Genomic DNA, 15,470 nt, shown 5'->3' with positions numbered 1-15,470 from the left:
CTTAATTCAAACGGTCAGTATAAAACATAAAACCATAACGTTATTAACAATCTTAAATACCAAACTATAAACTTTTTGGTCTTTCTTGTAATTGTTTTTTTTTTAAATTTATTTATTTATTTATTTAGTGTGTGTGTGTGTGTGTGGCCAGCTCAGCCCACCAGGGGGCGGGGCTGGCTGGCATGTGGTGCTGGGGATTGAACCGCGGTCGCTGTGCTTTTGCTTAGCTTAGCTTGTTCTAAGTAGGTGCTTTAGGCTGCAGAGCCATCTCACCAGCCCCGACAATAGACTTTCATTGGTCACTGTGGTTGGAGATTTTTGAGGAAGGCAGGAGTGGCTCCTTCTATGTTGGGAGAAGAGGCAGTCTTTTAGTGAAGGGGAGAAGAGCCCCCTCATTTGCTACCTCTGGGATATCACTAGCTTCTCCAGAGTCTCATCTTCTCTAAGCATTCTTGTGTCTCAGCTGTCCTGGTTACACACCCCAGGAATATGACATCTCTGTGGTGGTAGAAGCAGATGCTATCCACCCACACTGCTGCATTCAGCCTGTCCTACAGAAAGGCCTTCCTCTGATTCCCCTCAGCAGCTCATCATTCCAGGTCAGAGCCCTTCATCACTGCCATTTTTCACCCCCAGCCTTTGAGGACTCTCCCAATAAAAGGGGACATCAGCTATCTCCCTCCTTCTCTTGCTCTTTTTACTATTTGTTTCCACCTAGATAGCACTTCCCTCTCACAGGCTTTATCACTTCTAGGCCCTTGAGTTCCTCTGAGAACTGCCATGCTATTGTCTCTCCCATATTCTGACCTCTTCATATTTGCTCATGGCTTTCCACATTCCTCCCCTGTGCCCCACACTAAGGTGGACAACAATGCTCTCCATTGGATGGAACTGTTACAGGAGACCTCATCTTCCTCACTGGCTATGCCTTTTCACATGCCCCTGCCGTATTCCTTCCATCATACAAAGTCAGCCTTCTTCATGCCTGATGTGCCTCAGGTTGTTTGTCTCCCAGTGCGCAAATGGTACCTATGACTGAGCTCTGTGTCAGTATGGCGAGTTAGTGTGTAGCAGAAGGCTGTTATGTTCATCTTTTCACTCATTCTGCCATCTTAGTTTGACTAAGATTAGGCTCTGAACCATGTCTTTTGTGCCTAGGGTCTTAAGGACACAAACCTTTACGGACAGGGCTGGCCAGATGGCTAAGGGGACCAGTGCCTGCTTAGGCAGAGGGCAGCGGCCAGGGTTCGATCCCTGCCTGCCGTGCCAGCCCCGACCTGAGACAGTTGAGACTGGGCTTGGTGGTGAAACTGCTAAATTGCTGGCATAGGCTGCAGAATAACTACTAAGTTGCAAGCAGCAATCTGTGGCTCTTTGAGTTGTGTCTGCTTTATCTCTTATCTTCCCCCTTCACCTCATGAGCTCTGTGGGTACCAGTGGGGGCTAAGATTACATTAAGTTACTCATCTCCAGTTTCAGAACACAGCTTTACTAACCTTTAGGGTGCCCTGTCTTTTCTCTCTCTCTTTTTTTTTTTTTTTTTGTATATGTGTGTATGTGGTGCTAAGGCTTGAATTCAGGACCTTACACATGCTAGGTTAGACAAGACCTTGCCTCCAGGCTATACCATCAACCCTATCTCATTCATTCGTTTTTTTGTTTGTTTATTTATTTATTTGGCGGAACCAGGGATTAAACTCAGGCTCCTGCACTTGCCAGGCAAGCGCTTATTCTGCTGAGCCATCTCCCCAGTCCCATCCCTGCCTCTTTTAAAAAGCCCATTCTCTAATCCCAGTTTTCTGGAGACTGAGGCAGGAAGATTGCCTGGGCCAACCTGAACAGCATAGCAAGACCCTGTCTCAAAAAACCAAACTAAACAGAAAAAAAAAAAAAAAATCTTCCTTCTTTTTCTCCCCTTGAATTCTTCCCCCCCCCCCTCCATCTCTCTTGCTCACTCCTCCCACCCCGTGCCTGGTGGGTACCAGCATATGGATCCTGTCTGACCTAGATACCTAGCTGCCAGGACAGTGGCTGTCTTAACCAGAGGAGAAAATGCTGGCTGTACTGCCACCCAGTGTCTAATCCTTCTGAATTTTAAAAAATGGTTATCCTCATGGGCAGCATCAAAGTATACTGTCCTTGTCATACTGAGAGTTCTGCTCTTCTCAGTAACCCTAAAACTCCAGTTCCCATCATTTTCTCTGTGCCCTTTTCTCTGCTCTCATTTAGGCCCACATAAGTACAGAAAGGAGGCTTTTGAGGGTAAGAATACTGGAGTTGAAAATACAAAAATATATCTTGAGACAAAGCTGAGGGAAAAACTGAGTCATGGTAGTGAAGCTCAACTTCGTTCTTTCCCTTCTTGCCCTGGCAGCTCTGTGGTAAGGCTGCTGTCTCTGCCAGAGAGCCTTCCCAGTCATGAGCTGGATAAAGAACCCATAGGAGCCAGGTACAGTCAGGAACAGCTGTAGTCCCTGCTACCTGAGAAGCTAAGGCAGGATTGCAGTTTGAGGCCAGCCTGGGCAACTTAGTAAGATGCTGTTGTCTTCCCTAATGTGTGCCCCCCACCAAAAAAACAAAAACAAAACAAAAACAAACAAACAAACAAAAAAAAACACTGATGGAAGTCAGGAGGTCTGTTGAAACATCAGATGGTGTGCTGTGTGCCTCACATGTAGCCAGTAGAGGAGAAAAGATGTTCTTACAACATGCGTTCTTACAACCCAGGACTATAGAGACTGGGAGAAACTTAGAATTTATTATATTTAGAATCTTCTTGATATAAGTGAGGAGGTGTGATTTTTCCCATGTCACTCAGAGATGGTACAATTAGAATGCTCGCTGCTGGACTTGCATTCTCACACAATTTTACCTTCTCTGTCTCTGACCCCCTCTGTGCCCCCTGTGGGCTACATTTTAATCTATCACCCAGATGCTATTTATAAGAGACCCACATTTTTCACACACAACCTAACTTGTAAGTGGTCAGCCTACTGCCAGAGGAAGGCTAGGGCAGCCTGTGAGTGGAGTTTGATGCCAGAAACAAGTAGTTTCTTTCTCTCTGCCAGAAAGAAGCACCTTTGGTTGGGCAGCTGGTTCCTTTCTTTGTTCCCTTAGCCCATAGGCTCAAGGTGAGGATACCACTAATGGCTTAGGAAGTGTTCTTGCCAGACTCCTGTGATATTAGAGCTGTATACAGCAAGTGGAGAGAATGGGGAGGAGGGAGACGAGTCCTCTGAGGTGGAACAGAGTGTCTTTCCATGTGGATGCCTCTCCTTCCAAAGGGAGAGCTAGACTGATCCAGCAGAAGTAGGGGGATGAGGTGAAGTTTTTAAAGCAATGATCATGAGAATTCTTGCTTCCTTTCCACTCTTCTGCTGTTACATATCAGGAATAGGTAGCCTAACTGCATTGAGACAAGAACTCTTCAGGAACCCTGGATTTGGAATAAAGGTAACCAACTTGATGGTCAGAGTCAGAGTGGAAGTCATGTCCTCCTAGTCTCTCTGCAGACCCAACCTCTCACCTACACAGCCCAGAGGCTTGTTGAAATTGTAGGTTGGTACTTGGCGTTACAGCCTATATCTAGATGTCTCCCTAAAGCCTCATGCTGTTGGAGGTGGAACTTTTCAGAGGTAGTTGGTTCTAGGGTGTGTGATACTGGGATTAGTTTGTGTGGTGTTAGGGTTAAATGTTCAATGCTAGGATTGAGGGTACTTCCCTCTGGGTGTGAATGCTACCTGCCCTTGGGACCTATTTGGAGTATAAGGGACAGAAAGAAACTCGTTACTGCTTTTCCACTACTCATCACATGCTACTTTGCTCCCTTTTGCCTGCCCTGCCATGAACTGTTTCTCTTCTTTGACTCCCCTCTGTCATATTACCTGGCCCTGGAGCCAGCTGATTATGGATTGAAACTTCTACAAATTGTGAACCAAAATAAACTTTCTTTGCCTGAAATTTGGGTGTCAGGTATTTCACTCAGCAATAAAAAAAGTAACTAAGACTCCTAGATATAGAAGATGTCCTCTAATGCCAGAGCAGACAGATGCTTGAGTTTCTTAAGATGCAAAGCTAGCTGACCTCAATATTTTCTGTCAGGCTCCATGCTTCATATGAGTTCTGAAGTAGTTAGAAACCTCTGGGAGATTGACCAGGTAGTCTTTGGGATCTGTCCCATTGGCCAGCCACTGGATGCCCATCTGTGTCCTTGGTCTGATCCCAAGTATGTATATTGAGGCAAGAATTGTGTCCTTCACCAGAGCAAGCAATTAGGGCTATCTATGGAAACTGAAGAACATGACTGTTTATCATTTTTCTTTTTCTCATGCTCAGCCAGTCATAGGCTGATAGACACACTTAAGCTCCAGAGGCTAAGCATGTTGGGGAAACAGGTGAGTTGAGCTGTGGTGGCTGAATGTATTTTTAGGAGGTGCTGAATTGGACTTGCAGCCTTACATGTGGCTATAGGGGAGTATGGAAGGTCTTACTTTTATGAGCCCTGTTGGAGGCCTGGCAAGGGCTCCCAGGAGCTGCTGTTCTGGGACGTCAACCTAAACCCTGCCTCACTGTCAACAGGGTAGATGAGGATCACCTCCTTGTGTTCAGCCTGACCAACTTTCCTCTGCAAGTTCTTCTGTGCACCAGGGGTAGGCTGCGAGCCATTGGTCAGGATCACATTAGCTTGATTTACTTTGGCTTGGAGAATTCCTCCCATCCTGGCAATGCTGCTCCCAACTCTTCACACATGGGGTGTGCTGGGGCTGCCAGAAAGAACTGGGCTGGGCCATTGGACAGATTAGTCTATTGGCATTCTGGACACAGCTACACAAACACAGTAATTGACAAGGCGAGAGTCTGGAGGAGCAGGAGAGATGGATCAATCTGGTTTGCTTTGGTACTAACAGGCTGGCTGCTTGACAAACAGCAGGGGATGGTGCCTGGTATGAGACTGTGTCTCGCTGGAGATGGAGATGCTTCCATAGGGAAGGTCTAGTGATAGGCCCTTCTAGAACTGCCTCAGACTGGCTGGCAGCTGCAGGGTTCCATGGTTTGCCTGGGTATGCATATGAAGTGGGGAAGTCTCTAATCTATCTGTTGAGATTCCTGGCTTGTGGGGTTCAGCTTTATTGCTATTCCTGAGAAGTAGATTGGTTTCTGTCTGGCCCTGGGAGCTCCGGTTCTATCAGATCAATCTAGATGCTTTGAATTGTTTCCTTTTCTCCTCATGGCTGGGATAGGAAGTTCTCCTCAAAATGTTCTGGTCTGGGCTTCTAGGGGTTGGAATTTAAGTCTGACTCAAGATGTGGGTGGACAGTTTGGGTTCTTAAGATTTCCTTGAGTTATAATAGCTGTCAGGTAGGTTAGGGGTCTTCTGCCTCAGGTAGGCTGTGAGCCAGGCTTTGGCTCCAGAGTACTTAAAAGTACTCCCTGGGGGAAAAAAACTTTTTGTTCCTTGTCATATATCTCATCATTAGGGAGCAGCTCCTGCTCAGCAGCCTGAGCCAGTGTTGGGGGAGTAGGGGAAGCCCAGGAGAGATGTCACCCTGGGGAATGCAGGGACCCTGGGCAGGTCCCAGTACTATGGTGGCAGCATCACCTAGATATGGGAGTGGTTTTGGGTGTTCTCATTCTAACTCTTGTCCTTGTCCTCTAGCCCTGGCCTAGTGTATCCAACCTGGCCAAGGACTTCATCGACCGCCTGCTGACTGTGGACCCTGGAGCCCGAATGACTGCACTGCAGGCCTTGAGGCACCCATGGGTGGTGAGCATGGCAGCCTCTTCATCGATGAAGAATCTGCACCGCTCCATCTCCCAGAACCTCCTCAAGCGTGCCTCCTCACGCTGCCAGAGTACCAAGTCTGCCCAGTCAACACGTTCTAGCCGTTCCACACGCTCCAACAAGTCACGCCGTGTGCGTGAGCGTGAGCTGCGGGAGCTCAATCTGCGATATCAGCAGCAGTACAATGGCTGAGCCACCAGCTGTGGCACAGTCACACTGTGGCCCCAGCTTGTCCACACTCTGCTGTGCCATCTTCTGGGCCCAATATCCTCTTTTGAAACTGGCCTTATGGCCAGTAGTACGCAGTACCTGACCCCAGTGCCTTTTCCATGCCTCCAGCAGCCCCTATTCACAGTGGACCTGGGTTTGATGTGATGGAGTCGGGGTGGCCAGGAGGCTCAGACCCTCTCATCTGGAAGCCTGGCCTTGCACTGATACCCTTTTGGTATGCAGCTGCTCTGTATGAGTTGGGGGAAGGGACAGGTTTTAGCTTTCACTGTCTCCCTCATCCTTTGGCTCTTACTCAGACCAAAGGGGCTTGCAGTGCTGGGTAGTATCTTCTGGCCTAGGACCTTTGAAATGGTTCTGGAACACCTCTTTCATCCACAGAGCCTTCCTCCCTAACTCCCTTCATTCTTTGGCATTCTAATCCTTAAGGTTAGGCTCCAGTGGTAGGCTTAACTTTGGTTTAGCCAAAGACTGCAGGTCCCAGGTATCTTGACTGGACCAAGTACTCCTGGTTAGATCTAAGCCCCAATCTCCCATTCCAAAGCTGTCTTTGTGGTGCTGCCAAAGACCCCTCCTGGCCCCAAGACTTGCCAGGACCTCTGGAAGCAGTGCCCTGGCATGGACCTTAGCCCTGCTGATGAAGGCTCACCTCAGCTCCAGCTGAACTGATTAAGAGGTTCCTGTTCACCACTCAGTTTATTTCTTGGGGAGACCTCCATTGCCTCCTTCTCCTTGGATGCCCATTTCATTCCTCAGGCGCCTCCTTCCCAACTGTGAGGGTTAAAGGGAGCCCCACTGCTGCTACCTGGGGGATGGGGGCACCTCGGCCACTGCAGAGGGTCCTCCCCTGGGATCCCATTGTCAGCTCTAGTGCCATCTATTGTCTCTTCCTTCAGGGCCACTGTCCCCTCTCATCTGCAGCTTCATGGGGGCGCCATCTAGTGTCTGGCCTGGGAATGGGCAGCCGGTGGTGAGCAGGAGATGGCTATAATGGTACCCAGTCTTCCAAAAGGAAGTAAAAAGGAAGGAGCTGCTATATTGCAGGAGGATCGTGGGCTGCTTGGCCCTTTCTCAGCTTTTGTGCATCTCTCCCTGGAACTTAGCCATACTGTGTGACCTGCCTCTGAACCCTGGGTGCTTGGAGTACTGGTCTTGTTGTGGGAGCTGCCCTTGTCCTTTCCATCCTGTGCCCACTTCCTTTCATAGCATTAATCTTCAACCTGGGCCCCACTGAGTCTCGGGCTAGAGGGAGCCCTTGAAGGAGAGTAGGGGTGGGTGTGTGTTGAGGGGGGCTGCTTTCCCAGAGGCCTGAGCCAGAACTATCTGAATAGCTGTCATGGTATCTCCCTGTCACCACAAACTATGCTGAAGCCCAAGGATTCTCCCTCCATAGCTGCTTTCAGTGGGTAAGAATGGGCCAGGGCCAGGCCTCTGCCTTACCTAGTGTCCTGCCAGCTGGGAGAATTTGATCCACATTTAGCTGCTCCCAGTGGGTCGTCTTGGGCCACACTCCCTTTCTGTATGTGCCACCATCAGTGAGATACCAAACCTAAGAGACCACTCTGTGCCAAGCCGACTGTGCCTTATATGCTCCTTCCTCTGTACCTACTGCTCTGGGCAAGAGGGAATAGAAAGGCCAAGGCTTACAGCCTCAGAATTTCCTGCCACTTTCCCAAATATCTAGGGTCTTAAAGTCCTAGGGATTTATTTCCTCTCTTGCCCAGGGTAAACCTGATCCTGAGAGTAAGACAAGGGAGTTTGGAGTTTGGGGCCTTTGATAGGCTCATTTAGGCCTTCTCTTGGACCCTGGATGGGGAATGTGCAGTTATTTATTTTGTGTATTCAGTTTGTAAATGTATCCCTGTATTCAATAAACAGGGTGCCCTCCCCAGGGAAGGCTGCCCATTCATGCCAACAGCCCTAGCTCTGTACTTTGAGACCAAAGAATTGCCCCAGAGGAAGAAGGATAGGAGCCTCATCTGGGATGGCTACTGTAAAGGTATCTTGACCTCTCCTTCTGTCAAAAGATAAAAGTTCAAGTGTGGGTATGGGTAGCCAGGAGGTTCTCCTTTTCCCTGAGCCAGGAGAAAGACAAGAATATACAAGAGGAAAGAGGTTGGGGTCTTTATTAGGTTGAAATGGGGGAGAAGGCCTCTGGTTGGCTCAGTTGGAGGCTATGACCCGATTGATCCAAGTGTTGAACTTGCTAACACGAGTATATACAGCGGGTGCTTGCACATTGCAGTTAGTGGTACCCCAGGAGACAATACCAATAAGCACCCATGTGCTCCCTTTCTGGCAGACAAGAGGGCCTCCGGAGTCGCCCTGACAGGGAAGGAGAGAGGAGAGGTCAGTTTGGCAGGTTGGGAGAGGGGGGCTATGCTGTGGGCCAGTGCAGAGGAAAGGGTCCCTTTGTCCATGCTCACCTGGCATGAGGAGACACCTGAGGCACCTGCGCAGATCATGGAGTCAGTGATACTTGAGCCCCAGTACTGTCGGCACTGATTCACAGTGACCAAGGGCAATACTGCCTGCTGCAGACGTGCCGGTGTCACATTGCCTGTGGGCCAGGAAGAGATAGTCAGACTGGCCCAGACTTGCCTCTCTCCCCCCTCCAACTTAGGCCTGAATTCCTACCCACGCCACTGAGGCGGCCCCAGCCAGTGGTGACACACTTGAGGCCGTCATAGAGTGCCTCATTTGAGGAAGCCAGGCAGACAGGTGAGATGCGTGTGGTATACTGGGCTGGTGAGGCCAGCTTCAGGAGCGTCAGGTCATTGTTCAGAGTAGTGGGGTTCCAGCTTGGATGTGTAATGGCCTACAGGGCCAGGAAATGGATAATAGAGAACCAAGGTGGGAACAGGCACCCAGAGTTGGTGCTGAGGTGGATAGAGTGGGGCATGCCTGAATTCCTGCATCCAGAGCAGCCCACCTGCAGTTTGGCATCTCACACATGAGCTAGCCACTGACCTTTGAGATGGCTAGCACCTGCACAGGCTCTGCCTTGGATGATAGGTCATACTCCCCCAGGACAACAGAATGGCTGCCAGGACTACAGGAGAAAAGTGTTAGTCATAGAGCAAGGAGGGGGATCCAAGGAAAGGAGGTGGGAAATGGTGGGCTGAGCAGGGCAGGTAGAGTGCACACACTCACCTGATGTTGCAGTGAGCAGCAGTCACCACCCAGTTTGGGCTGATGAGAGAACCACCACAGAAGTGGAAACCATTTCTGTCCTGGGGTCAGGGGTTAGAGAGGTGGATCGGCCCTGGCCACATGGGCATGAAGCACACAGGACCCTTGCCCTTCCCCTAGGGTACATGTACCTGCAGGGACACTTGCCAGGGCCAGGAGCCTGATACCGCATTCTCCCCATTGACAATCCTCTGACTGAAGCTCAGCGCTGGACTGATAGCAGGAACGCCGCAACCTGCCCATTGTGCTGATGAGGGTCCATACCCCAGCCCACTTTTAAACACCTTCTTCTGGGTACCCCCAGCAGGATCTGAATTGAGTACTTCATACTAGCTCTACTCCCTAATGGAAGCGCCTAATGGATCCTCACAGCTGTCACGGTTACCCCATCCAGCCTACTCCTCAAGTCCCCATCCAACTTCCCACATCTCTCCAACTCTGCCTCTGCCCTTCAACCCAGACCACTTTTCTGTTTGGTCCCTGTTATAGTCTCCTCCCTAGCCTTCCACCCCTGAACAATTGATAACCTTCCTGTAGCCAGAGGGCTCTTCCTAAACTACACATCTAACTTTCAACAGCTCAGCTTCCTAACCTCTCCCAGGCCTGTTGCCCCGTCCACCTTTTTTGCCCTTTCATAGTCCTACCGGTACCTTTTTGCTCCTATGCTCTGGCACTCACTGAGGGTTCAGCTCATACATAATAAGAATGTGGGGTTTAGAGCCAGTCACTGAGGGCTCAGCTCATATGTAATAAGAATCCTTTTTCCTTTTCTATGCTGTTCAGCTGCTTCCCTTCCAGCCAGATTTGTCTTTCCTGGCTCCTGGGCTGGTACTGGGAGCTGAGTTGCCCCAGGCTGTTCATTTAGGGTTGATTTTGGCCCACTTACCCCAAGAGGAGCCTAGGAAAACCAGGCTAAGGGTCAGGCTGAGTAGTAACATTGTGGCAAGTATGAGGGTGAACACTGAGCCTGGCTTTATTTATGGGTATCCTTGTCCTTGGGGCAAAGTCTCAGGCCAGCTGTGTAGGCTTAGCCCCTTCCCGTGCTCCACTTACCAAGTCTCTTGAGGCCAGGTCCCCTGACCTCACAGCCCAGGTGTGAGGCTCTCATAGTCACCACCCCCAAATCCTGGCCTCTGATTGGTTCCCTGAACCATCTCACACCCCAAGTGTTGGGTACTGGGTATCAGAGAGATACAGTTAAGTTAGGTCTATAATGTCAACCCAGTGGCTGGCACTAGGGAAGTGTTTTAAGGCTATCAGGTACACTGGACTCAGAAAATGCTGCTCAGAATCCGAGTTACACCCAGCTCTTCTGTTGAAGGCTGGAGGGTGGAGATTCTGTCAAGTTATTAATCCTAACATACCATCTCAGAGGTTCATGTACTCGGAACAGAAGTTTTTGCAGAGATGGTGACTTGTATCGTGAAGTAGGGTAGGACACAAACCCTCCTTTCTGGCTCTGAACCCCGCATTCTTATGTATGAGCTGAGCTCTCAGTGACTGGCAGATGTTGAAATTAGATTGACAGTTGAAGAGTAACAGCCATGAAACCTCTGAACAGCTTGCCCTGGTGCCTACAACCCAGTGCCTACCACCCATTTGTTACTAAGCTCGAGGCTGAACTTGAACTGGAGAGGACACTATGCAAAGTTCTAATGGGTGAGTTGGCTGGTTTCTGCCAGGGACGTTAAGGCTTTAGTGACTCAAAAACACCTCAGTCCAAGCTGGGCATGCTGGTGCCCACCTGAAATCTGAGCATGGGTAGTTGGGGCAGGAGGATCGCAGCATGTTTGAAGCCAACCTTGGCTGCATAGTGAGTTCAAGGTCAGCATATACTACAAAGTGAGACCCTGTCTCAAAAAACAAAACAAGGGCTGGGGAGATGGCTCAGTAGAATAAGTACTTGCCTGGCAAGCACAAGGGCCTGAGTTCAATCCCCAGTTCCGCCAAAAAAACAAACCCAAAACAAAACACCTTAGTCCAAAAGCAAGAGATGAGTGAATGATGAAGAGAGGCATAGATCATAGATGATTATGCATTATTAGGGGCCCAGGGCTATCCAGCCTGGAATAGACCCTCTCTAAAGGAGGGTAGCCACTCCCTAACAGTTGTGGAGCTAAGTGACTGTTAAACTGAGCAGGTTGCTTAGATAAATGTGTTGTATCTCCCCATGAGTCTTATAATCCCTGTCAGGCCAGCAAAACAAGAGTCAGCGTGAAAAAAAAAAAAAAAAAGGTCAGCCAGCCTACTCATAGCCCAGCATGTGCAGATAAAGCCCAGCTTTGTATAAAGGGATCAGTTGAGCCTGATCCTGTGAGTGTCACAGAGGTGTGAGAGTACAGAATGCTTGGTGAGAACTTGCCCTTGGAGCTACAGAGTAGCCCCTTTATCAGTGCATTAGCCCCCAGGGCAGGCCTGACTGAGATGTGTGGTCTTTGTTCTGGGTTACAGATGAACCAGGGAAAGGCTCTGAGATGGGACTGTCCATGTGTTTTATGGGATTTATAACAGTGGACTAGAGGGTAGGAGCAAGGAAGGGGGGTGGTAGGGGAACTGACGGAGTCAGGTGAAGTTTTTGAGTGAGAGAGGATGAAAGCTTTCTACTTTGACCCTGAAGTCCTGGCTATTATGCTGGATTCTGGAGGTGACTCATGATTAGGCTAGGTAATTTACTACAGAGCCCTGCTGGCAGCCTGCCCCATTCCACTCAAGAATAAACTTAGCCATCTGTTTAGATGTTTGTATTTTCCCAGGTTGGTTCCACTCATTTGGAGCTCTAAAGCCTCAGGTGACTTCACTCCACCTCCATGGCCTGCACAGTTTCCTCCAGGAGCTCCAGGTTCAATGGCTGCACTGTCTGGGTCAGGACTGCTGTGGTTCCAGGTGCCAATCGGTAATGGCCAAGCCTGAGAAAGGGGAAGGGCAGCCTCTTAGCATGTGGCTTATCTTGCAGCCCCTTAGTTGTGTCCCAGGCTTTTGCCCCATCTTGCCTATTGTTCCTCCTTTCCCACCTTTCCACAGGCTCAATAGGTGAGCTCAGTGTCCGCAGCAGCTTGGTGCCCGTTGCAGTGATCAAACACGCATCTACGCTGCCGCCAGAACCCAGGTCACCCAGGATCCCTGCAGTGATGGCTTCCACCAGCAGTCCCTGCGCAGCCTCCAGCTGTAATGATGTATATGAGAGGTGAAATGGATCCTCTGGTGTTTCCTCAGGCTCCTGCCTGGGACATTTGTTAATCTTGAAGCCCAAACTTTACCACTTGTTCACACTCACCTCTTGTCTACCCCTCCACCCCAACTTTCCTCCTCAGGTCTCTGCCTGCCTCTCTCTCAAGACTCTGTGCTCCCTCCACTCACCTTACTCTGCACAAATTTAGTTAGCCCACTCAGAATTGTCTTGCTTTCCCCTCCCCCCATTTCTCTCTGGTTCCTGGCCATCTCTGAAGACACACAGTCCCTTTCTTTTTCTTTTCTATTCCTTTCCTCCCCCCTCCCCCTTTTCAAGACAGGGTTTCACTGTTTAGTTCAGGTTGGCCTTGAACTCAAGTGTTCTGGAGAGTGCTGGGCTTACAAGTATGCGCCACCATGCCCAGTTCACCCATTTTCATCCGTCTCTAACATCCAGACTTCAGGCCTTATACAGGACCCCACCACACTTTTCCGCTTCCATTGGCTCCTAACAGCCCTCTATGAACTTCAGCATCTGCCCTGGAAGCTTTGGCATTGTGAGGACCATATTCCAGCTCCCCTCCGCTCAGTATCTACTCAGTTGTAGATACTCCCTTCTTCTCTTCTTCCAGTCAATACTGGGCCACTTTCCCCTGCACTTCCCCAGCTCCCGAGTACACTTCCCATTAATGACCGTGAATTGGGGAAACAGAGATTGCTCACTGTCATGTTCGGCTGGAACCGGTCCTCCAGTACTGCCAGAGCCGCATCCTGCCCAGATCCTACAGGTGGGAGAGGCATCTGAGGTCAGCAGTGACTCTCTAGACTGGGGTACAAACATGAGGCTAAGGATTGCTGGGCAGGGTTTGTGAAGAAGTGGGAATACCCAGGGCCGTGAAGGGCAGGCGGCTGTAGGACCCGTGGGGATGCAAGCCATACAGCTGTGGTCCTGTAGCGTCTACACCACCCACGATCAGGGACGCAGCCACGTGGCCTTGGTACCTGTTTACAGGGGGTGTGGTTATCTGCAAGTGGGATCTAGGCCCCACTCCTGGCACTACCGCCCCTGGACTTGAGCTCCGCCCCTTCCCCTGGTTTGGCGGGCTCTCAACATCACCTCTTCCGGTTGTTTAGCTTCTCTTTGGCCGGCCTCTTCCTGTTTTCCGGCCTGTCACAGCCTCCTTTTACCCTATCCTTCCTGTTAGCGCCTTCCCTACAATATCCACCCTCCCCTCCCTGTCACCTCACCGGAAGAGCATTTGGCGTAAGAAGCGGGTGACAGTAGCTACGCGAGGCTCACGGCCCGTGGACAGTGCGTGTAGCTCCATGTTAGACGCTGCCATCCGTGTGGTCATCTCGGCATCCGCAGCAACTCCAGCCCCACAACAGCTGAGGGTGAAAGGAGAACGGGTGTGGGCAGGGCTAGAAAATGCGGGGCCTGTGGTGGGAGCAAAGGAGCGGTTCTTGTACACCAGAACTGGGGTTGGGGGTTCTCACTAAATTTTGGGGGCGATGTAGTGAATCTTCTCGCAGTTCTTGTCCACTACGACCATTGCGTCAGTGGCCCGGGTATCTGCTCCCAAGATGACACCATCCTGTGGACCGGGAGGGGCTGCTCAGTGCCCATCCGGCCCTCCCACCGTGGCTGTTCTACTAATCGCCCAATACCAAGCCCTAGCTCACTCGGAACACCAGGCCTGCGATGGTGGTCCCGGTCTTGTGTGCACGAGGGACCCGGAGCCCCGGAAAGGCGCGTTCCAAGGATGCATTTCTGGAAAGGGAGGAAAGTGGCCCAGGTTTTGGTTCAGCTTCCAGGGCTCCAACCGTCCATTCTGTCCAGACCTCCCTAATACTCCAGGCAAACTTGCAAGCCAAATCTTAATACACATTTCCCTTACTCCCAGCCGGAAAAAGAAAGCCCACAGCCTAGCACAAGCGGATTGGACATCCGCACCCCCACCCACCCAAACACCCAGCAGTTCTCAAAACAGAAGTCTTCTCGGTCTCCCCCCTCCCATCCCAACTTCTGGCAATTCTCGAAGCAGAAGCCCCCTTGGGCGTCCCTCAAACCTCTGGCAATTCTCGAAGCAGAAGCCCCCGTGGGGCACCGATGCAGGCTTCAGCATTTCAGGTCAGGTAGGGCCAACTGCGATGAGGACCTATGGGTTAGTCGGATGAGAAGGGCCAGGCAGCAGAAAGGCGTTAGCGTCAGCTTCTGTGTGCTGCAGGGCCAAAGCTGTTTCTCGCTTTCGCTTTTGCAAAACCCTCCTTCAGAGGTGTTTTTTGAGGCTTCTTTCACTTTCACCTTTACTTCTGGTTCTAAGTCGCTTAAAAGGGCAGGGGGGGGGGCGGCTTTTGCCAAGCCTCCTGAATCTTCTGTCCAAAACAGAGGGACACTGTTGTTCAACTCCCATTTCCTGGAGCTGGGGAGAGCTCAGTAAAATAAGTGCTTGCCTGTCAAGTGCAGGGTTCCGAGTTCAATCCCCTGTATAAATCCTATCTCCTTTCATTCTGATAACCTCAGCTATCTCACTCTAACCCTAACTTGAGCTTTAAGTGCCAATGCACTAAAGTTGCACAGCCTGTGGTCAGATCTCGGTTGGTATTTACTGTCTCCCAGTATATTAGGCATTTTATAGTCTAAAAGTATATTAGAATTTTGTGCTTTATCACCTTAATTCCTGTCTTTTTTGCCTTTGACTCCTGGAAACCTCAGACACCTATCTCAATCCTCAGCCACAGTGATGCTGTTCCATTTTCTTCTACCTCTCTCCATACAGCACTGTGGGCTGAACATATAGCTAAGTGGTACAACACTTGCCTAACATGCATGAGGCCCTGCGTTTCAGCCCCAACACTATAAATAAAACCATTATAGAACCAACTGATTAATAGCTCTTACTGCCCTGTTGTTTTTTTTTTGAGACCAGCTATGTAGTTCAGGCTGACTTTGCATTTAATTTGTGGCCCAGGCTGGCTTCAAACTCCGTCTTCCTGCTTCAACCTCTATAGTGCTACAATTATACTACTGGTATGTGACATCAGGTCAAGCTAACTCCCCCAGATTCAAAACTTTTTGAGACAGGGTCTTTTTTTTTTT

The 15,470-nt window shown here is 50.1% G+C and overlaps 3 protein-coding genes across 5 annotated transcripts in view; 1 reads left to right on the top strand and 2 right to left on the bottom strand.

The window, feature by feature from the left end:
- Pskh1 (protein serine kinase H1) overlaps positions 1-7,925 on the top strand; it is a 39,276-nt gene extending 31,351 nt beyond the window's left edge. The window contains exon 3 of the mRNA XM_004625851.3: positions 5,657-7,925. Coding sequence (XP_004625908.1) covers positions 5,657-5,974 — 318 coding nt within the window. The 3' untranslated portion in view covers positions 5,975-7,925. The remainder of the gene's footprint in view (positions 1-5,656) is intronic.
- Ctrl (chymotrypsin like) lies at positions 7,531-11,041 on the bottom strand. Its single transcript, XM_004625850.2, has 7 exons — positions 10,089-11,041; positions 9,334-9,437; positions 9,164-9,243; positions 8,981-9,062; positions 8,648-8,828; positions 8,437-8,570; positions 7,531-8,335 (listed from the first exon to the last, which is right to left on the bottom strand). Exons 1-7 carry the CDS (start codon positions 10,138-10,140, stop codon positions 8,174-8,176), a joined length of 795 nt encoding a protein of 264 aa, XP_004625907.1. The 5' UTR covers positions 10,141-11,041; the 3' UTR covers positions 7,531-8,173.
- An 887-nt stretch (positions 11,042-11,928) lies between these two features.
- Psmb10 (proteasome subunit beta 10) lies at positions 11,929-15,301 on the bottom strand. 3 transcript variants are annotated; one of them, XM_004625849.2, is made up of 8 exons: positions 14,441-15,296; positions 14,054-14,141; positions 13,868-13,965; positions 13,619-13,759; positions 13,257-13,372; positions 13,094-13,152; positions 12,214-12,365; positions 11,929-12,108 (listed from the first exon to the last, which is right to left on the bottom strand). In XM_004625849.2, the coding sequence occupies exons 1-8, from the start codon at positions 14,494-14,496 to the stop codon at positions 11,997-11,999; spliced, it is 822 nt and encodes a 273-aa protein (XP_004625906.1). In that variant the 5' UTR covers positions 14,497-15,296; the 3' UTR covers positions 11,929-11,996. The 3 variants fall into 3 exon arrangements, 2 of the variants coding, with proteins under 2 accessions (XP_004625906.1, XP_023565183.1); XR_002819894.1 differs by having other exon boundaries at positions 12,017-12,108; positions 13,065-13,152; positions 14,441-15,300; XM_023709415.1 differs by lacking the exon at positions 13,257-13,372 and having other exon boundaries at positions 13,065-13,152; positions 14,441-15,301.
- Positions 15,302-15,470: the final 169 nt, after the last annotated feature.

The sequence above is a fragment of the Octodon degus genome, unplaced genomic scaffold, assembly GCF_000260255.1.
Source record: "Octodon degus isolate 3935 unplaced genomic scaffold, OctDeg1.0 scaffold00011, whole genome shotgun sequence".
NCBI lineage: Eukaryota > Metazoa > Chordata > Mammalia > Rodentia > Octodontidae > Octodon > Octodon degus.
Note: the sequence above shows the minus strand (reverse complement) of the source record. Positions and strands in the feature narration are given on the sequence as shown.